The following is a 23,040-nucleotide window of genomic DNA, read 5'->3' as shown; positions in this document are numbered from 1 at the left end:
GGGTAGTTATCCAATGTGACACAGGAGAGAATCATTTCGTAGATGCAATACATAAACTACTATAGATACTAGACTCAGATAGTACGAGTTGCCCACCGATCAAAACAAAGTGTTAGTGGGTTTGAAATGTAAGATAAATGTGTGCTTCCGATATGTAACTACGATGCTCTGACTCAGGAGTGATAGAGAATAAACACAATACGATGATCGTGACCATGTTTTGATACACTCGCGTATGTACTACATTTTAATTTTAAATTGAAACTCTATACATCAGTCTTTTTTAACAGTTATACCTTAAGGAATCGAAATACACGTTAACCTTTTTAATTTGACGACAAATCTAATACAACATTTTACAGAACATATGTACATATTTACAACAAAACAAAAACAATAAATAAGTCCACTTAGATCTAATTGAGTACAGGTATATGATGGCTTGTTCAAAGGAAACGGAATTTAGCCAAAAAGATGACATTGTAAAAATTTCTGTTTTAGGCTCTCTGTACTGACTTAGTTGTGACTATGTCAACTGAGTTTGTAAACTGTACTAACTTAGTTATATAAAGGTAAATGTGGTGTGAATGTGGAGTTAACTAAAGATGTGTGTCAGCATGCTTGGTCTGTAGCAGAGGACCACATCGAAGCGTCAATGTCTCCAGAAACATCATGGTTGATCAGCTGCACAATGGGCTCCTCACCATGCCATTGTGTCAATAGCACAGTCCAGAGTTACAGCCGAGACAGATATGGTTGTTATGTAGTTACAAAATCGTCTAATAGAATCCAATGTTTTATAATAGTGTCATCTCAGTCTCTATCTCTTGAATGGAACACGAGTACAATGAAACATTGGAAAGGCCCACAAAAAAAAAAAACACACAAAAAAGGCGCTACATATTGTTTGTCCTCAGCCCCTGCAAAGTAATATACAAAAAACAAACAACACCAAACCAGAGCACTGATGAATGTCAGAACAGAAAAGTAATCACTCTCTCTCCCTCTATTCCTCTCTCTCCCTCTCTCTCTTATTGAACACAAGAGTCCTGTTCTCTTTCTCTCCCTCTATGTCTCTCTCTCTCAGCGGATGTCGCTCTCCATGAACTCCTCCTTGACGGAGTGCTTGCTGCTGCACGACACTTTGCAGTCGGGCATGTCAAAGCCGAAGTCGGCCCACTCGTCTGCCGCAGATGCGACTGCCTGTGGCCCGCCTCCCGGGCGGTTGGATGGGATGGTGATGGTGTGGCGCACGCGGAAGTGCACAGCCTCCATGATGCGCTGGCGCTGTAGCTCGCCACCGGGGACGATGGCCACATTGCTGCTGGAGCGGAGGAGCTGCTGGCTGTAGTTGTTGTGGTGATGGTGGGAAGGGGGTTGAGGTCCAAACCCGCCCCCCTGCTTCATGTCCTGCAGTCCCCGCCAAATGGCCAGGCGGAACTGCTCGGGGATCTTCAGAGCACCCAGGTCCTAGAGGGGTGGGGTGAGGAGAGAGAGAGAGAGAGAGAGAGAGAGATGAGAAAATGAAAATATTAACAGAATGGGAGACAGAGAGAAAAGAAAAGATGGAAGATGGTAAAGACGTAGAGAGTGAGAGAAAGAAAGTAGGAGAGTGAATGGTAGAGACAGAGAGAAAACTATAGCTAAAACTATAGTTACTTTTCAAGCTAATTTTCAAGCTAGCTATTAAGCTAAAACAGAAAAGGCTATCAAATAGCTGAGAAAAACATTTTTGCTACTTGTACTACTTTTCTTTTACATTTTAGAAGAAGAAAATTAGCTGCTGATTTTTTTGGGGGATGCTGTTGCAGTAAAAATACGGAGAGTGGTACGTAGTAATGTTTTGTATTGTTTTTGCCCCAAACATAACTCTTTGTATTCAGGACAAAAATATAATTGCTTTGCCACATATTTTGCAGTATTACTTTAGTGCCTTGTTGAAAACAGGATGCATATTTTGGAATATTTATTTTTTGTACAGGCTTCATTCTTTTCACTCTGTCAATTAGGTTAGTATTGTGGAGTAATTACAATGTTGTTGTTCCATCCTCAGTTTTCTCCTATCACAGCCATTAAACTCTGTAACTTTTTTTAAATCACCATTGGCCTCATGGTGAAATCCCTGAGCAGTTTCATTACATTACATTTTAGTCATTTAGCAGACGCTCTTATCCAGAGCGACTTACAGGAGCAATTAGGGTTAAGTGCCTTGCTCAAGGGCACATTTACGTCATTTAGCAGACGCTCTTATCCAGAGCGACTCACAAATTGGTGCATTCACCCTATAGCCAGTGGGATAACCACTTTACCATTTTTTCTGTCTCTCACTGTTCAAATAAACCTACCATTAAAATTATAGACTGATCATGTCTTTGTCAGTGGGCAAACGAACAAAATCAGCAGGGGATCAAATACTTTTTTCCCTCACTGTACATACACGTAGGTTGGAGTCATTAAAACTAGTTTTTCAATCACTCCACAAATTTCTTGTTAACAAACTATATTTTTGGCAAGTCGGTTAGGACATCTACTTTGTGCATGACACAAGTAATTTTTCCAACAATTGTTTACAGATTATTTCACTGTATCACATCCAAAGTGTAATAATAACTTCACCATGCTCAAACGGATATTCAGTGTCTGCCTGTGTAAATACATTTTTATAACCAAGAGGTGCCTTCTTTGAGAGGCATTGAAAAACCTCCCTGGTCTTTGTGGTTGAATCTGTGTTTGAAATTCACTGCTTGACTGAGGGACCTTACAAATATTTGTATGTGTGGGTACAGAGATAAGGTAGTCATTCAAAAATAATTTTAATTGCACACGGAGTGAGTACATGCAACTTATGTGACTTGTTAAGCAAATTTTTACTCCTGAACATATTTAGGCTTGCCACAACAAAGCGGTTGAAAGTTATTGACTCAAGACATTTCAGGTTTTCATTTTTAATTAATTTGCAAACATTTTGAAAAGCATAATTCCACGTTGACATATGGGGTATTGTGTGTAGGCGAGTTACAAAAAATTCAGGATGTAACAACAAAATGTGGAAAAAATAAAGGGGTGTGAATACTTTCTCAAGGCAATGTAGATCTGTATGTGACTTAGCTGAGGAGGAATTTTGAGAAAATAAAACCTGTACATTTCATAAGAGAGGTAACGGAACCCACCACACTTTTTTTTGTAGATATGTAGCTCATATAGACAGTGAGGTATTGAAAAGAAGACCCATAACTTAAAATATTCTTAGAAAATCAGTGCAATGGAAAATTGAAATTCTAATGGATAGCCTATACTATGGAGGAGGGAGGACTGTGACCTAACATCAAGTGGCTTTACAGGTATATGTCATTTGGTTAAGAAACTATTGAAAATGAAATATGTACGTGAAAAAATTACTTCAGCTGTAATAGGATACATAGATACTCAAAGGGGAGGAATTTTCAGAAAAATTAAAGGTGTACCTTTCATAATAGAGGTAAAGGAACCCAATGCACTTGTCTGTAGATCTGTAGCTCATATGGATAAGACGGTATTGAAAGTTAGACCTAACTTAATGAAAAATGGCAAGTTACAACGTATATTTGTAGCAAACAGAGCGAGCAGTGGCGCGAATGAGAGCCATGAGCTACCGCTTGCTCCTCATCTCCCTACAGTGCAGTGGTGCACATCAATTATATTTCAGATAGTGTCAACATAATACACATTTCATGCATTTTGGAGTAGAATGTCTTTTTAAAAAGTCACCAGAAGTGACCTTGTCATTCTATTAAAAAAGGCAGTGGCTACGGATAAGGAGTTTTCGCCCATGCCGAGTTCTAAGTTGACATATGGAATTGTTTTAAGATGGTAATATATGGATCATTTAGCTATTAGAGATAGAATTTTAGGACCCCTTTAGCTATTCCCAAAAAATATATAACAAATATTTGATAAAATATAGAATTTGGCACTAAATAACACATTCATAAATAAATGGCAAAAAAGACAGTACCATTTTTTATCACAAGGAACAATGCTTTGAACTGTCTGTCCTATATCTAGGAGATATAAGAAAGCTCTGGAAATATTATGATATATATTTTTTTACACATATTTAATCCCTTTTTTTGGTAGGCACAGAACTAGTATTTGATCCCCTGCTGATTTTGTACGTTTGCCCACTGGTAGGTTTATTTGAACAGTGAGAGACAGAATAACAACAAAAAAATCCAGAAAAACGCATGTCAAAAATGTAATAAATTGATTTACATTTTATTGAGAGAAATAAATATTTGACCTACTCTCAATCAGAAAGATTTCTGGCTCCCAGGTGTCTTTTATACAGGTAACGAGCTGAGATTAGGAGCACACTCTTAAAGGGAGTGCTCCTAATCTCAGCTTGTTACCTGTATAAAAGACACCTGTCCACAGAAGCAATCAATCAATCAGATTCCAAACTCTCCACCATGGTCAAGACCAAAGAGCTCTCCAAGGATGTCAGCGACAAGATTGTAGACCTACACAAGGCTGAAATGGGCTACAAGACCATCGCCAAGCAGCTTGGTGAGAAGGTGACAACAGTTGGTGCAATTATTCACAAATGGAAGAAAAACAAAAGACCTGTCAATCTCCCTCGGCCTGGGGCTCCATGTAAGATCTCACCTCGTGGAGTTGCAATGATCATGAGAACGGTGAGGAATCAGCCCAGAACTACACGGGAGGATCTTGTCAATGATCTCAAGGCAACTGGGACCATAGTCACCAAGAAAACAATTGGTAACACACTACGCCGTGAAGGACTGAAATCCTGCAGCGCCCGCAAGGTCCCCCTGCTCAAGAAAGCACATATACAGGCCCGTCTGAAGTTTGCCAATGAACATCTGAATGATTCAGATGAGAACTGGGTGAAAGTGTTGTGGTCAGATGAGACCAAAATCGAGCTCTTTGGCATCAACTCAAATCACCGTGTTTGGAGGAGGAGGAATGCTGCCTATGACCCCAAGAACACCATCCCCACCGTCAAACATGGAGGTGGAAACATTCTGTTTTGGGGATGTTTTTCTATTAAGGGGACAGGACAACTTCACCGCATCAAAGGGACGATGGACGGGGCCATATACCATCAAATCTTCGGTGAGAACCTCCTTCCCTCAGCCAGGGCATTGAAAGTGGGTTGTGGATGGGTATTCCAGCATGACAGTGACCCAAAACACACGGCCAAGGCAACAAAGGAGTGGCTCAAGAAGAAGCACATTAAGGTCCTGGAGTGGCCTAGCTAGTCTCATGACCATAATCCCATAGAAAATCTGTGGAGGGAGCTGAAGGTTCGAGTTGCCAAATGTCAGCCTCGAAACCTTAATGACTTGGAGAAGATCTGCAAAGAGGAGTGGGACAAAATCCCTCCTGAGATGTGTGCAAACCTGGTGGCCAACTACAAGAAACGTCTGACCTCTGTGATTGCCAACAAGGGTTTTGCCACCAAGTACTAAGTCATGTTTTGCAGAGGTGTCAAATACTTATTTCCATCATTAAAATGCAAATCAATTTATAACATTTTTGACATGCATTTTTCTGTTTTTTTGTTGTTGTTATTCTGTCTCTCACTGTTCAAATAAACCTACCATTAAAATTATAGACTGATCATGTCTTTGTCAGTGGGCAAACGAACAAAATCAGCAGGGGATCAAATACTTTTTTCCCTCACTGTACATACACTTAGGTTGGAGTCATTAAAACTAGTTTTTCAATCACTCCACAAATTTCTTGTTAACAAACTATATTTTTGGCAAGTTGGTTAGGACATCTACTTTGTGCATGACACAAGTAATTTTTCCAACAATTGTTTACAGATTATTTCACTGTATCACAATTCCAGTGGGTCATAAGTTTAAATACACTAAGTTGACTGTGCCTTTAAACAGCTTGGAAAATTCCAGAAAATGATGTCATGGCTTTAGAAGCTTCTGATAGGCTAATTGACATCATTTCAGTCAATTGGAGGTGTATCTGTGGATGTATTTCAAGGCCTACCTTCAAACTCAGTGCCTCTTTGCTTGACATCATGGGAAAATCGAAATAAATCAGCCAAGACCTCAGAAAAGAAATTGTAGACCTCCCCAAGACTGGTTCATCCTTGGGAGCAATTTACAAATGACTGAAGGTACCACGTTCATTTGTATAAACAATAGTACAGAAGAATAAACACCAGGGGACACGCAGCCGTTATACTGCTCAGGAAGGAGACGCGTTCTGTCTCCTAGAGAAGAACGTACTTTGGTGCGAAAAGTGCAAATCAATCCCAGAACAACAGCAAAAGACCTTGTGAAGATGCTGGAGGAAACAGGTACAAAAGTATCTATATCCACAGTAAAACTAGTCCTATATCGACATAACCTGAAAGGCCGCTCAGCAAGGAAGAAGCCACTGCTCCAAAACCACCATAAAAAAGCCAGACTACGGTTTGCAACTGCACATGGGGACAAAGATCATACTTCTTGGAGAAATGTCCTCTGGTCTGATGAAACAAAAATAGAACTGTTTGGCCATAATGACCATCGTTATGTTTGGAGGGAAAAGGGCGTGCTTGCAAGCTGAAGAACACCATCCCAACCGTGAAGCACGGGGGTGGCAGCATCATGCTGTGGGGGTGCTTTGCTGCAGAAGGGACTGGTGCACTTCACAAAATAAATGGCATCAGGAGGAAGGAAAATGATGTGGATATCTTGAAGCAACATCTCAAGTCATCAGTCAGGAAGTTAAAAATTGGTAGCAAATTGGTCTTCCAAATGGACAATGACCCCAAGTATATTTCCAAAGTTGTGGCAAAATGGCTTAAGGACAACAAAGTTGGAGTGGCCATCACAAAGCCCTGACCTCAATCCTATAGAAAATGCGTGGGCAGAACTGAAAAAGCGTGCGCGAGCAAGGAGGCCTACAAACCTGATTCAGTTACACCAGCTCTGTCAGGAGGAATGGGCCAAAATTCACCCAACTTATTGTGGAAACTTGTGGAAGGCTACCCGAAACGTTTTGAATACTAATTGAGTGTATGTAAACTTCTGACCCACTGGGAATGTGATGAAAGAAATAAAAGCTGAAATAAATCATTCTCTCTACTATTATTCTGACATTTCACATTCTTAAAATAAAGTGGTGATCCTAACTGACCTAAGACAGGGAATTTTTACTAGGATTAAATGTCAGGAATTGTGAAAAACTGAGTTTAAATGTAATTGGCTAAGGTGTATGTAAACTTCCGACTTCAACTGTACCTCCATACTCCATTTTTCTTTTTAACGTTTACATTCAGACGAATCCCGTGACACTTGTGGCAGTCGTAGAACAGAACCGAGAACAGCATCATATTTGTGAGAGCCTACTTTTTCCATAGAGTGGTCATAGTCTGACAAACACCGCTGTAGCTCGGCCACCTTCCACCGCAGATACGGAGGCGAATGAAGTGGATATAGATGCAGCCCATGCAAAAAATATGTCTCTAGCTTAAACTGACGTGTTGTGATTTGGATGTTTTTATTATGTTACTTAGATTGAGGCACCAGTGTGTCAATCGACTCTATGGGGTATTAAACGGATACGTCAGGATTTTGGCAATGGCCCTTTATCTACTTACCCAGTCAGATGAACTGGAAACACTCGGTTTGTTATTTTAACTAAAACAAAACCAATCTTTGTTAAACATAAATACCGAATTTGTTTTTGCATGGATTCCACGATGTGGTTAGCTTATAACAGCTAGGACCACTATTTATTGTCCCGGAATACCACTTAACTGACAGGTTAAAGTCTGCTTGAAAGAGCCGCTAACCTAGCTAAGCTGCTAACGTTAGCCAGCAAGATAATGAAGTTAGTCCCAGATGAGTTTTCCAATGGAGCCGTCTTTGTCTGGAGAAGTAAATTAACAGTTTCCTAGCGCTGTATCTACTACACTTTGTTTCAGGACAAACTAGATTACTCAGAGTTCCATTGCGGCAATTGTTTGCTTGGCGAGGATTATAGGCTTGAGGTGGCTTCCTTGATCACACAGGTAGCCAGCCTATGTAAGAAACTGGGGAAAACGCAGATTGGAATGCTTACCTTTTCTACGCCGGTGGCTGGACAGCATTCACGCATGTTGGATGCATCTCAGTTTTGTCGTTTGTCGTTATCCGACCGCCGGTGTTGCCCGGAGTTCGTTCGCCAGGGGAGCCATCGCCAGCCTTTCCCCCCCCATCTGATAGTGGAGTCGAAGTAGCACAGCAAGACGAGCATGGCAATCAACGATGGTCGCATGTCACGAGCCATGGAAGCCGAAGACAGCAGCCTCCTGCAAAGCGGTTTACTCTCCCAAGAGAGGCCCTGAGCGGATACAAACAACCAATAGTTTCGCTGCCCTGTGGCCTGATCTTCCTGTACCTTCGTCACTGGGGGTACCTGTTTCTGCGGCCGCTGTGCCTACTCCTTCCCCTACGATTTCGAAGTCGACGTCAGCAACCTTGCGTCCCTGCTCTGGATCTGTCGGAGGCCTGCACCATCCTGTGAAGCGTGGGAGTGGGCGGATTTCCTCGTCTTTCTAGCCAGCCATGATTTTGGGCAACTCCATGGTAAGAAATGTGACTGTTCCCGGTGCAAAAAAAATGTCCAATCCCGGAGTTCGAGTAAATTACATTACTAAGCTGCTCCCGAATGTACTACGCCAGGACTTGGACAACGATTCTATCGTAGTCCATGTGGGTTATAATGACATTATGAAGGGCAGCTCTGATCAGTTGAAACTGGATTTCAAAGAGCTGATTGACTCTCTGCTAGACACTAATAAAATACCCATCATATCTGGCCCTGTGCCCTCTGAATCGTGACATTGAACGCTTTAGCAGGATTCTTTCTCTTCACAACTGGCTACGTGATTATTGCAGGTCAATGGGTGTAACTTTTGTTGACAATTTCGATACCTTTTGGAAACAAAACACGTTTTATAAGGAGGATGGGATCCACCCAAATCATTTGGGTTCCTGGATCCTTGCACAACATTATAAGGCTGCACTGAGACAATGACTTGGCAATGACCCAAGCCCAGCTCAGTTAATCCCTACCATTGTGTCGCTGAGTCATCATAATGCTTTAGCAAAGGTACATTATACCAGGGGCATTGGTAGACACAATGTAAGTAATCTAATTGATGTCCTTCCAACTGCCCTGAATGACTCTGCTGATCCAACAACTATTGTATGCAGCAATCATGTGCCTATGAACCAGATTTATGCTGTTAGCACTGAGGCGGTGTGCCCTAGTAGGAAGTCCACTGTGTGCAGCTCACCCTGCACTAATATAAATACAATACATTTGATGATACAGTGGTAGCAATACAAGGTTATAACATTTACAGAAAATACAGAAATGCCAGTGGTGGAGGTGTTGATATTCATATTCAGAACCACATTCCTGTTAAGATTAGAGAGGATCTCATGTTAAATACTGTTGAAGTAATATGGCTACAGGTTCATCTGCCTCAACTAAAGCCCGTTCTTGTGGAAATCTGCATTAGACCAACAAGTGCTAACAGTCAGTATCTGGATAACATGTGTGAAATTCTTGATAATGTATGTGATATCAACAGAGAGGTATATTTTCTGGGTGATTTAAATATTGACTGGCTTTCATCAAGCTGCCCACTCAAGAAAAAGCTTCAAACTGTAACCAGTGCCTGGTTCAGGTTATCAGTCAACCTACCAGCGTAGTTACAAACAGCATAGGAATGAAATCATCACATGTATTGATCACATCTTTACGAATGCTTCAGAAATGTGCTTGAAAGCAGTATCCAGATCCATTGGATGTAGTGATCACAATATAGTAGCCATATCTAGGAAAACCAAAGTTCCAAAGGCTGGGCCTAATATAGTGTATAAGAGTTCATACAATAATTTTTGTAGTGATTCCTATGTTGTTGATAATAATATTTGTTGGTCCGTGGTGTGTAATGAGGAGCAAACAGACGTTGCACTTGACACATTTATGAAATTGCTTATCCCAGTTACTAATAAGCATTAAGAAAATGACTGTAAAAAATGTTAAATCCCAGTGGATTGATGAGGAATTGAAAAATGGTATGGTTGACAGGGATGAGGCAAAAGGAATGGCAAACAAGTCTGGCTGCACAACCGATTGGCAAACGTACTGCAAATTGAGAAATCATGTGACTAAACTGAATAAAAAGCAGAAGAAACTACACTATGAAACAAAGGTAAATTACATAAAGAATGATAGCAAAAGTCTTTGGAGCAAACTCAGCTCCATCATTCAAAAAGGCAAACTCAGCTCCATCATTCATTGAATCAGATGGCTCATTCATCACAGCCTGTTACCAACCCTTAGTAAAGTTTTGGAAAAAATGGTGATTGACCAGATACAATGCTATTTTACAGTAAACAAATTGACAACAGACGTTCAGCACGCTTATAGGGAAGGATATTCAACAAGCACAACACTTACAAAATTGACTGATGATTGGCTGAGAGAAATTGATGATAAAAAGGTTGTGGGGGCTGTTTTGTTAGACTTCAGTGCGTCTTTTGACATTATTGATCATAGTTTGCTGCTGGAAAAACGTATGGCTTTACACCCACTGCTATATTGTGGATAAAGAGTTACCTGTCTAACAGAACACAGAGGGTATTCTTTAATGGAAACCTCTCCAACATAATCCAGGTAGAATCAGGAATTCCCCAGGGCAGCTGTCTAGGCCCCTTACTTTTTGCAATCCTTACTAACGACATGCCACTGGCTCTGAGTAAAGCCAGTGTGTCTATGTATGTGGATGACTCAACACTATACACATGAGCTACTACAGTGACTAAAATGACTGCAACACTTAACAAAGAGCTGCAGTTAGTTTCAGAATGGGTGGCAAGGAATAAGTTAGTCCTAAATATTTCCAAAACTTAAAGCATTGTATTTGGGACAAATCATTCACTAAACCCTAAACCTCAACTAAATCTTGTAATAAATAATGTGGAAATTGAGCAAGTTGAGGTGACTAAACTGCTTGGCATAACCCTGGATTGTAAACTGAAGTATCCCTTTAAAGCTTAAGATCAAATCAAATCAAACCACATTTTATTGGCCACATGTGCCGAATACAACAGGTGTAGACATTACAGTGAAATGCTTACTTACAGCCCTTAACCAACAATGCATTTATCTTTTAATAAAAAAAGTAAAATAAAACAACAACAAAAAAGTGTTGAGAAAAAAAGAGCAGAAGTAAAATAAAATAACAGTAGGGAGGCTATATATACAGGGGGGGTACCGGTGCAGAGTCAATGTGCGGGGGCACCGGCTAGTTGAGGTAGTTGAGGTAATATGTACATGTGGGTAGAGTTAAAGTGACAATACTTAAATTATTAACAGAGTAGCAGCAGCGTAAAAAGATGGGGTGGGGGTGGGGGGTGGGGGGCAGTGCAAATAGTCTGGGTAGCCATGATTAGCTGTTCAGGAGTCTTATGGCTTGGGGGTAGAAGCTGTTGAGAAGTCTTTTGGACCTAGACTTGGCACTCCGGTACCGCTTGCCGTGCGGTAGCAGAGAGAACAGTCTATGACTAGGGTGGCTGGAGTCTTTGACAATTTTGAGGCCTTCCTCTGACACCGCCTGGGATAGAGGTCCTGGATGGCAGGAAGCTTCGCCCCAGTGATGTACTGGGCCGTACGCACTACCCTCTGTAGTGCCTTGCGGTCGGAGGCCGAGCAGTTGCCATACCAGGCGGTGATGCAACCAGTCAGGATGCTCTCGATGGTGCAGCTGTCTCATCGTTGTCGGTGATCAGGCCTACCACTGTTGGGTCGTTGGCAAACTTAATGATGGTGTTGGAATCGTGCATGGCCATGCAGTCATGGGTGAACAGGGAGTACAGGAGGGGACTGAGCACGCACTCCTCCTCCCTTCACGTGTCACTCTTTACTCACCCTCTTCTGAACCATGACTCTGCCTCATATTTCTGAACAGCTGAAATAAAAACCTGCAACGATTTGAACGAACATTCCAAAACATATATTATGAAGGCTACAACCTTCTCTGTCTGTCTGCTGTAACGGATACAGTCGCACAAGCAGGACACAGTCCCAACACTTTGGATAAAAAACATTCAGCGTTTTGTGTGATGATGTAGGCTAATCTTTATAGTTGCTGCCAAATCGTAGTTTCTGAAAAAAGAACACTACTTGACTGCCTGTCTGCCCCCTACGTAGCTTAACCAATGTTTGTAATGATGATGAAAAAATAACATTCAATCTCTAATTAGACTGCATGTCTGTGTTTCGCTGCGTTCCAACTCTGGGCTGCCGAATGTTCTAGGCAGCAGAGTGTGTATCCGGACTGGTGAAAAGCGTCTGACAATGGACAAGTTCGTTTTGCATCGCTCTGTGCCATGGTTATGCCATATATGCTGATATTGTGGTGAGAGTAAATAGCTGCATGTAACTCAGCAGCTAAGAGGAACATGAAATCGCTGGACTGCCTGTTTGCAATACTGACAGGAAAGTTTGTACAAACATGTTGATAATGTATTTTGTGTAAAACATGTCAATAGTTGCATGTAGCCTACTCCCCTCCTGATAAAATAACATGAAATCCCATTTATGTTTACTGAGGCATGGAGTGCAATAGTTCAAACAGTTTTGTGTACAACATGAAGTTTGTAGGCTACACCAGTGACCAGACAAAGGCGATCAGGGAGGGGGGAGCGGCAGCGGAGCACTTAGCACAGCAGCTGCTTAGGCAAATTGGTATACAGAAACTCTGTAACCGCAGCCACCCGGTGGCGAGCGTGAGACTGAGGAGACCCTGTCTATCATTCAGAGTTTTGATGCAGAGTGTTTGCCGGATAATGTCATGCTAGTGTATATGAGTTATCCCATGAGAGCTTTAGTTCCGAACCCACTAAAGTGTTTCAGGTGGCAAGTTTATGGTCATGTTGCAGCAGTATGTAGGAGGGAGATTCTGAGGTGTGAGAAGTGTGCAGGAGGGCATGGGACACGGGAGTGTGTAGTTTCGGTGGAAAAAGTGGAGTGTTTCAATTGTGAGGGTGGCCATGTTGCTGGGGATCAGAAATGTCCTGTGCGAGTGAGACAGGTTGAAGTTTCTGGGGTGAGAGCAGTGCAGAAAGTATCATATGCTGATGCAGTAAGGAAAGCAGAGGATGGTGGACAAAGGGTGAGGGAGCCTGAGAGGATCCATGTGACTAGTAGGCCAGTACAGAGTGACCCGAACGCTTTGTGCTTTAGTAAGGTTGGCTTCTTGGTGTTTATTGCTATGGTCATTAATTGTACCGCTCAGATGGAAAGGAAATCCCAGAAGATTGAATTGGTAGTAGCAGCAGCAAATACGTTTTTGGGTGTCAGAGATTTTAGTGCCGAAGAACTACAGGGGGTTTTGAGAGAAGGTGTTCCAGCCTCCCAGGCCGACGGCCTGGTGTAGGATCTGTTAGGGACAATGTAGTGGAAAGTGGAAAGTGGTGGTGGGGTGTGTGGGGGACAGTGGTATATACACTGAGTGTACAAAACATTAGAACAGCCTCAATTCGTCAGGGCATGGACTCTACAAGCTGTCGAAAGCGTTGCACAGGGATGCTGGACCATGTTGACTTCAATGCTTCCCACAGTTGTGTCAAGTTGGATGGATGTCATTTGGGTGGTGGACCATTCCTGATGCACACGGGAAACTGTTGAGTGTGAAAAACCCAACAGCATTGCAGTTCATGACACACTCAAACCGGTGCGCCTGGCACCTACTACCATACCCCGTTCAAAGGCACTTAAATATTTTGTCTTGTCCATTCACACTCTGAATGGCACACAAACACAATCCATGTCTCAATTGTCTTAATGCTTAAAACTCCTTCTTTAACCTGTCTCCTTCCCTTCATCTACACTGATTGAAGTGAATTGAACAGGTGACATCAATGGGATCATAGCTTTCAACTGGATTCACCTGGTCAGTCTATGTCATGGAAAGAGCGGGTGTTCCTAATGTTTTGTACACTCAGTGTATATTATTATTGTTGTTCAAACATATTGTTCATTTATGTAATATTTCATATATATTGCTTTGGCAGCAGTGGCAACAACCCATCCGTGCAAATAAAGCATTTACTGAATTGAATTGAGAGCGAGAGCGGAGCGAGAGCGAGAGACCTCAGGCCTCAGGCACACTGACCCAACCAAACTTGACCCCTCCCTCCAGGACTGGATTGATTTACACATGCTTAATTACAGAGCGAGTGAGTGAATGGGGCTTTTACCTCTAAGGACAGAGTCTGGAGGTGGTAGAGACTCTGCATGCCCTGCGACGTGAAGTAGTCGATGCAGCTCTGGCAGCCCAGATTGTTTAGAAAGCTGTGTGGAGAGAGAAGCAGTGCCATTTAGATTCAAGACCAGAGTTGGTGTCCACTCCAACACAGCCAAATGTAAGGTAGGGAGACACTCACAGAAAACATTTAATTGCTGTCTACTGCATGTGATTAAAATCCACTACCACAGTTAACTGTCATTAAGAAATGGTTAAAAATGCCTGCAATTAGCTAGTCTGCACCTTTCGTAAAACTAAAATGATGGCTTACTGTCCAATAAGGAACAGAGAATATTACAATAAATTACGAACTATTTCTCTATGCCTGTGGTTATTCATTTCATTCGATTAAAATGCATGCAATTGTATTAGTGATTGATAAAAGCCAATTTGTTCATTGAAACCTTTATTAGAAATAAATGAATATACAATTCTCATCTACATACAATAAAAAAATAAAAATAAATGCTTAATGTACAAAACAGTACACAACAATAACCATGTTCATTCTAATGCTGCTATTTGTCTAGGAAACAGTGCAAAATGAAATCCGTAACATTATGAAAAAACTATGTTTTATATGAATGCAATGCAATGGTATTAACAGATTATCAGGAAAATATGAAAATGGTTTTAATGTTCCAACACCGATTACCCTTGTATTGTGCATGTGTTTTCCAATCTTTTGTTGAGGAGTAATGTAAATTTAACCAACTCATTAAATCTTGGTGGACTTTTTCTTTTCATTTACCTACAGTTTTATACAGTTAAATGTTAATGGTTGAAGTAGGCTCAGAAAATGGCTGTGTTCTCTGTGAGAGAAACAATATGACCCAAATGATTCTAGGCTGCTCTGGGACATATTGTAGACAGAGAAACCATGGATGATGAGAAAAACTACCCTCCATGTTGGCACCAAACATGTCATGACAGCGCCATTCCCATTTCAATCCTTACCAGAATATAAGGAACTTTTGATGCCAGGATGGCGACTGCACAGATCTCAAACCGAAATGTCCTAGTGGTATATCTATCCATCATAGATGGCTCTGACTGTTGGCTTTTGTTAGTGGGAGAGAAAGAGAGAGGAGTATCATTGGAGGGTGAGGTACCTGACTAGGCTGGGGTCAGGGTTATACGGAGGGGGAGGGGTGTAGTGCGAAGTGGACACCATGGACTGGACGCCCCCGTGTCCCCCGTTCATGTCACCGTTGGTTTGCATGTGGTGACTGTTGATAATGTTGGGACCTGTGTGAGAAAGGACCGGAACAAATCAATAGGAGCAGTCAACAGGACAGCGTTCTCAGAATGATGTCATTCAAGGTTTTTCAGTGGTTTTCCATAGTAGCGTCTAATGACTGGCCACGTTCGAACATTCTGAAATGAAACGAGAGCGCTTTCAGAAACAAACATAGTGCCTTCGGAAAGTATTCAGACCCCTTGAGTTTTTCTGCATTTTGTTACGTTACAGGCTTATTCTAAAATAGATTAAATAAATAAAGATCCTCATCAATGTACACACAATACCCCATAATGACAAAGCAAAAACAGGTTGTAAGAAATGTTGGCAAATGTATTAAAAATAAAAAACAAAAATACCTTATTTACATGAGTATTCAGACCCTTTGCTATGAGACTCGAAATTGAGCCTGTTTCCATTGATCATCCTTGAGATGTTTCTTCATCTTGATTGGAGTCCACCTGTGGTAAATTCAATTGATTGGACATGATTTGAAAAGGCAAACACAGTTGATACTGCATGTCAGAGCAAAAACCAAGTCATGAGGTTGAAGGAATTGTCCGTAGAGCTCCGAGACAGGATTGTGTCGAGGCATTGATCTGGGGAAGGGTACCAAAACATTTCTGCAGCATTGAAGGTCCCCAAGAACACAGTGGCCTCAATCATTCCTAAATGGAAGAAGTTTGGAACCACCAAGACTCTTCCTAGAGCTGGCCGCCCGGCCAAACTGAGCAATCGGGGGAGAAGGGCCTTGGTCAGGGAGGTGACCAAGAACCCGATGGTCACTCTGACAGAGCTCCAGAATTCCTCTGTGGAGATGGGAGAACCTTCCAGAAGGACAACCATCTCTGCAGCACTCCACCAATCAGGCTGGAAGCCACTCCTCAGTAAAAGGCAGATGACAGCCCGCTTGGAGTTTGTCAAAAGGCACCTAAAGACTTCTCTGGTCTGATGAAACCAAGATTGAACTCATTGGGCTGAATGCCAAGCGTCACGTCTGGAGGAAACCTGGCACCATCCCTACGGTGAAGCATGGTGGTGGCAGCATCATGCTGTGGGGATGTTTTCCAGCGGCAGGGACTGGGAGACTAGTCAGGATCGAGGCAAAGATGAACGGACAAAGTACAGAGAGATCCTTGATGAAAACCTGCTCCAGAGCGCTGAGGACCTCAGACTGGGACGAAGGTTCACCATCCAACAGGACAACGACCCTAAGCACACAGCCAAGACAAAGCAGGAGTAGCTTCGGGACAAGTCTCTGAATGTCCTTGAGTGGCCCAGCCAGAGCCCGGACATGAACCCGATTGAACATCACCTGGAGAGACCTGAAAATAGCTGTGCAGCAACCACCCCATCCAACCTGACAGAGCTTGAGAGGATCTGCAGAGAAAAATTTGAGAAACTCTCTAAATACAGGTGTGCTAAGCTTGTAGCGTCAAACCCAAGAAGACTCCATGCTGTAATCGCTGCCAAAGGTGCTTTAACAAAGTACTGAGTAAAGGGTCTGAATACTTATGTAAATGTGATATTTTAATTTTTAATTTTTTATAAATTAGCAAACATTTCTAAAAACCTATTTTTGCTTTGTTATTATGGGGTATTGTGTGTAGAGTGATGAGGGGAAAAAAACTATTTAATCAATTTTAGAATAAGGCTGTGACATAACAAAATGTGGAAAAAGTCAAGGGATCTGAATACTTTCGAAGGCACTGTTTATGCGTGCGCACACGTGCACGCACACACACACACACTCACCAGTGGCAGTCAGTGCTGTTTAAGATGAGGGAGGACGATTTTTTTTTTAATGAGCATGGCCTTACTTCTATTACAGCATATTGGATGACTCCCATTCATATTCCATTCACCAAGTTCAATGTAACAACGAAAGGTTTAGGCTACTACATAACATTTTCCCTATACCCATTATGAGGTTGCTACAACCTAGCCTATGAATGAATACAACGTAGCCAAATTTGAGGTGACAGGCAGTGACACATGGACATTCAATACCGCCTTGCACACTCTTACCTGCATCTAGCTGATATAAGGTGTAATCATTAGTCCAACGGTTGCAAACGAGAATTTCTATTGTACAAATTCAGGTATGTTTATCCCCGTTTTGCTCCTTTTGCTTCCATTTAAGAAACTTTTTTCAACAGAATCGGCTGAATGAATACACCCCTGATCACACATAAACAGGGGGAAAAAAGTATTTAGTCAGCCACCAATTGTGCAAGTTCTCCCACTTAAAAAGATGAGAGAGGCCTGTAATTTTCATCATAGGTACACGTCAACTATGACAGACAAATTGAGAAAAAAATATCCAGAAAATCACATTGTAGGATTTTTAATTAATTTATTTGCAAATTATTGTGGAAAATAAGTATTTGGTCACCTACAAACAAGCAAGATTTCTGGCTCTCACAGACCTGTAACTTCTTCTTTAAGAGGCTCCTCTGTCCTCCACTCGTTACCTGTCCACAACCTCAAACAGTCACACTCCAAACTCCACTATGGCCAAGACCAAAGAGCTGTCAAAGGACACCAGAAACAAAATTGTAGACCTGCACCAGGCTGGGAAGACTGAATCTGCAATAGGTAAGCAGCTTGGTTTGAAGAAATCAACTGTGGGAGCAATTATTAGGAAATGGAAGGCTCCACGCAAGATCTCACCCCGTGGGGTCAAAATGATCACAAGAACGGTGAGCAAAAATCCCAGAACCACACGGGGGGACCTAGTGAATGACCTGCAGAGAGCTGGGACCAAAGTAACAAAGCCTACCATCAGTAACACACTACACCGCCAGGGACTCAAATCCTGCAGTGCGAGATGTGTCCCCCTGCTTAAGCCAGTACATGTCCAGGCCCATCTGAAGTTTGCGAGAGTGCATTTGGATGATCCAGAAGAGGATTGGGAGAATGTCATATGGTCAGATGAAACCAAAATATAACTTTTTGGTAAAAACTCAACTCGTCGTGTTTGGAGGACAAAGAATGCTGAGTTGCATCCAAAGAACACCATACCTACTGTGAAGCATGGGGGTGGAAACATCATGCTTTGGGGCTGTTTTTCTGCAAAGGGACCAGGACGACTGATCCGTGTAAAGGAAAGAATGAATGGGGCCATGTATCGTGAGATTTTGAGTGAAAACCTCCTTCCATCAGCAAGGGCATTGAAGATGAAACGTGGCTGGGTCTTTCAGCATGACAATGATCCCAAACACACCGCCCGGGCAACGAAGGAGTGGCTTCGTAAGAAGCATTACAAGGTCCTGGAGTGGCCTAGCCAGTCTCCAGATCTCAACCCCATAGAACATCTTTGGAGGGAGTTGAAAGTCTGTGTTGCCCAGCGACAGCCCCAAAACATCACTGCTCTAGAGGAGATCTGCATGGAGGAATGGGCCACAATACCAGCAACAGTGTGTGAAAACCTTGTGAAGACTTACAGAAAACGTTTGACCTGTGTCATTGCCAACAAAGGGTATATAACAAAGTATTGAGAAACTTTTGTTATTGACCAAATACTTATTTTCCACCATAATTTGCAAATAAATTAATAAAAAATCCTACAATGTGATTTTCTGGATTTTCTTTTCTCATTTTGTCTGTCATAGTTGACGTGTACCTATGATGAAAATTACAGGCCTCTCTCATCTTTTTAAGTGGGAGAACTTGCACAATTCGTGGCTGACTAAATACTTTTTTTCCCCACTGTACATCCCTGCCGGCCATTCCCTCCCCTACCCTGGACGAATTGTGCGCCTCCCCATGGGTCTCCCGGTCGCGGCCGGCTACGACAGAGCCTGGATTCGAACCAGGATCTCTAGTGGCACAGCTAGCACTGTGATGCAGTGCAATAGACCACTGCGCCACTCGGCATAGCTAATAGAACTAATGCGTTAGTAAACCCACTACAATCATGCAGTAACGTTACAGTGTACAGTCAGTAAGCAGTTAGACCGGCGGGCCCCGGTGGCAATAAATTAGTAATCCCAAAAGCTTACCTTGACTTGGAAGAGTTCCAGTGTTGTGTTGGAAAGTCATAGCCAGCTAGCTAACATAGCATCCCTCTGTTTGAGCAGGGTGTTTCATTAGGCTAAACTAGCTAGTTGCATTTGCTAGCTAAGTAAGTGAAACTGAAAGTGGAAGAAAATGACATCTCTCTCTCTCGCTATTTGTCTCTTGCTTCTCCTTCATTTTGGAAGAAATTAATTTGTTCAAAACTGTTCAACTATTGTCTTTCTCTGTCTTTGAGTCAACTACTCACCACATTGTATACACTGCAGTGCTAGCTAGCTGTAGTTTATGCTTTCAGTTCTAGATTCATTATCTGATCCTTTGATTGGGTGGACAACATGTCAGTTCATGCTGCAAGAGCTCTGATAGGCTGGAGGACGTCCTCCGGAAGTTGTCATAATTACCGTGTAAGTCTATGGAAGGGGGTGAGAACCATGAGCCTCCTAGGTTTTGTATTGAAGCCAATGTACCCAGAGGAGGACGGAAGCTAGCTGTCCTCTGGCTACACCATGGTGCTACCCTACAGAGTGCTGTTGAGGCTACTGTAGACCGTCTTCGCAAAACCGTCTTCGTGATTATATTTAGTATAGTTTTATCTAAAAAGGGTAACTTTTTAAATCTTTTACCATTTTCATTTTTATGAAATTCACTGAGGAGGATTGTCCTCCCCTTCCTCTGAGGAGCATACACTGACTGACACACACACACACACACACACACAACCTATCCTCCACCACACCACCACCCACATCACATACACATTCTCCCAACACACCCATGTGCCCCATGCTGGAGTTGGGGAGGAGGTTCTGCTGGGACTGGTGTCCCAGTCCTAGCTGGTTGACGTAGGGCATTTTGCTGTCTAGCCCCCCGTGGACCCTGTGCAGCTTGTTCATGTTGGACAGGGAAGAGCCATAGGAGGAGGGGGACGCCACGTGGCTCCTGGGAATCAGAGGGAGGAGAGGGAGATGAGTGTAAGAGTGTAAGATTTGTATGTGTGTAAGACAGCAGAGGTGTAAGCGTGGATGGAATGAGTATGTTTGGTTTTAAGTGTGTGTGTGCAACTGTGTCTGTGTGTGTATGTTTGTGTGTGTGTACATGTGTGTATGAGTGCACACGTGTGCGCATGAGTATGCGCATGTGTGTGTGCGTGCATTTTTGTGCATGTGTGTGGCTGACTAACTGTCTCTGGAGCAGCTGCTCCTGCTGTTGTCTGTAGGAGTCCACCAGCTGCTGTGGTACGAACTCCACCAGCTCTAGACTGTCCTTGATCTTCATCAGTAAGTCAAAGTTCTCTCTGCCGCGCACCTGCACACACACACACAAACGCATGCTCAAATGCACACACACCTCCATTGTCATCAACAACCTTTACCATAACTAAGCCATTCAGTGCTCAAATAAACCATACAATGCCTTCAGAAAGTATTCACACCCCTTGTCTTTTTTCATATTTTGTTGTGTTACAGCCTGAATTTACATTTAGATTTTGTGTCACTGGCCTACACACAATACCCAATAAAATCAAACTGGAATTATGTTTTTACAAATGCTTACAAATGAAAAGCTAAAATGTGACTCGTTTGAGGAAACTAGGAGTATGTTGCAGGTCACTACTTCACAGGAGAGCCATTTGAAAATCAAAAATTGAACTTTCATGTCCCTTAACCTCTTAAGGATCGGACACTTTTTTTCAATTTTAGCCTAAAATGACATACCCAAATCTATCTGCCTGTAGCTCAGGTCCTGGAGCAAGGATATGCATATTATTGATACCATTTGAAAGGAAACACTTTGAAGTTTGTGGAAATGTGAAATTAATGTAGGAGAATATAACATATTAGATCCCCCCCCCAAAAAAATAATAAAATAAAATAAAATAAAACATTGTATAATAATAATGTCCCACTGGCTATAAGGTGAATGCACCTATTTGTAAGTCGCTCTGGATAAGAGCGTCTGCTAAATGACGTAAATGTAAATGTAAATGGTAAAAGATAATACAAACAAAAAAACATGCGTTTTCTATTTTGTTTTTGTTCCATCTTTGAAATGCAAGAGAAAGGCTACAATATAATATTGCAGTTTATGCGCAATTTAGATTTTGGCCACTAGATGGCAGCAGTGGCTGTGCAACGTTTCAGATTGATCCAGTGAAGCATTGCAATACTGGACTATTTTGTATCAAGTCTGCCCAAATGTGCCAAATTGGTAAATTGATACATTTTCAAGTACATAACTATAGAGAACATACAAAAATTATATAGTAATAAGTTTACACACTCCCAGGAATGTCATACATGATGGATCATTAGCTTATACACTAACTTACACACATCTAGATGGCCGGGTGGGTGTGGAGCCAGAGACAGCAAGGGTTCAAACTTTAGAACCCAGTTCCTACATTTGAATATAAAAATGGATTTTATCAAGCAACACTACACTACATTTTATCTCTGGGACCCTCAGGATGACAAATCAGAGCAAGATTATTGAATGTAAGTACATTATTTACCTTCAGAGGTGAATTTATCAAACCAGTTGCCGTGATAAGTTTTTGTTGTTGTGCACTCTCTTCAAACAATAGCATAGTATTTTTTCACTGTAATAGCTACTGTAAATTGGACAGTGCAGTTAGATTATCAATATTTTAAGCTTTCTGCCCATATAAGACATGTCTATGTCCTGGAAAGTTTGCTGTTACTTACAACAGTCATGCTAATCACATTAGTTCAACCGTCCCGTATACGGAACGACAATCCCATAGCGGTTAATAACAAACTTGTATGCCATCTGTAAATACGAATACAATTGTTAAATTACAAGCCTAGTTTGTTAAGCCACAGAAAAAGACAGAAACATTCCCACTAGCCATGATTGGCTGAGATAATGAGTGGGCTGGACATGCCGAGAGAGGAGTTCGGATTGGTCTGCCATATAGCACGATTCTGTCTATTTGAGCTGGTCAGTATGTGTAGATAATCCTGTCTAACGCGGCTTTAAAAATAAAATGTATCGTGTAGTGGAGCTGCATAAGTGTTGCTCTCCACTTTCTGGAGGATCGAGTTTTGAAATCAGTGGAATTAGAGTATGATAGCTAAAACACCTGTCTACGGATTACATCTTCAAACGAAGGGCAACCATGGCATCCGTGACAGGGAGACGTGTCCATCATGCATGATGCATATGGGTAAGATAGGCTTGCTAGCTAAGTTACGTGTATAATGTTATTATTCTTATCTTAGAGCCATTTGCTTTGCTAGTTAGAGCCTAATGTTAGCTAGCTAACATTGAACCTGGTTGGTTTGCTACCAGCAGATTCATGGAGGGTAGTAACGTCATGAGTTGGCACTATGGTTCATTGTTTAACTAGCTAACGTTAGCTGGCTGGCTTGCTAGCTAACGTTACGTGACATGTATGATCTTACACGTTGTTTACCTAGCTAGGTTAATTGTTTACCTA

The 23,040-nt window shown here is 42.0% G+C and overlaps 1 protein-coding gene across 1 annotated transcript in view; it reads right to left on the bottom strand.

Annotated features, from left to right (window-relative positions):
- Positions 1-215: 215 nt before the first annotated feature.
- Positions 216-23,040, bottom strand: part of LOC311149965 (tumor protein p73-like) — a gene marked incomplete at its 5' end in the record, with an annotated part of 68,627 nt that continues 45,802 nt past the window's right edge. Inside the window, 5 exons of the mRNA XM_084187182.1 lie at positions 216-1,470; positions 14,274-14,367; positions 15,433-15,568; positions 20,353-20,519; positions 20,761-20,885. Of these exons, the coding sequence (XP_084043308.1) occupies positions 1,084-1,470; positions 14,274-14,367; positions 15,433-15,568; positions 20,353-20,519; positions 20,761-20,885 (909 nt within the window). The 3' untranslated portion in view covers positions 216-1,083. The remainder of the gene's footprint in view (positions 1,471-14,273; positions 14,368-15,432; positions 15,569-20,352; positions 20,520-20,760; positions 20,886-23,040) is intronic.

The sequence above is a fragment of the Coregonus lavaretus genome (genome assembly GCF_964263955.1).
Source record: "Coregonus lavaretus genome assembly, chromosome: 22".
Taxonomy (NCBI): domain Eukaryota; kingdom Metazoa; phylum Chordata; class Actinopteri; order Salmoniformes; family Salmonidae; genus Coregonus; species Coregonus lavaretus.
This window is presented reverse-complemented; position numbering and strand designations above follow the sequence as displayed.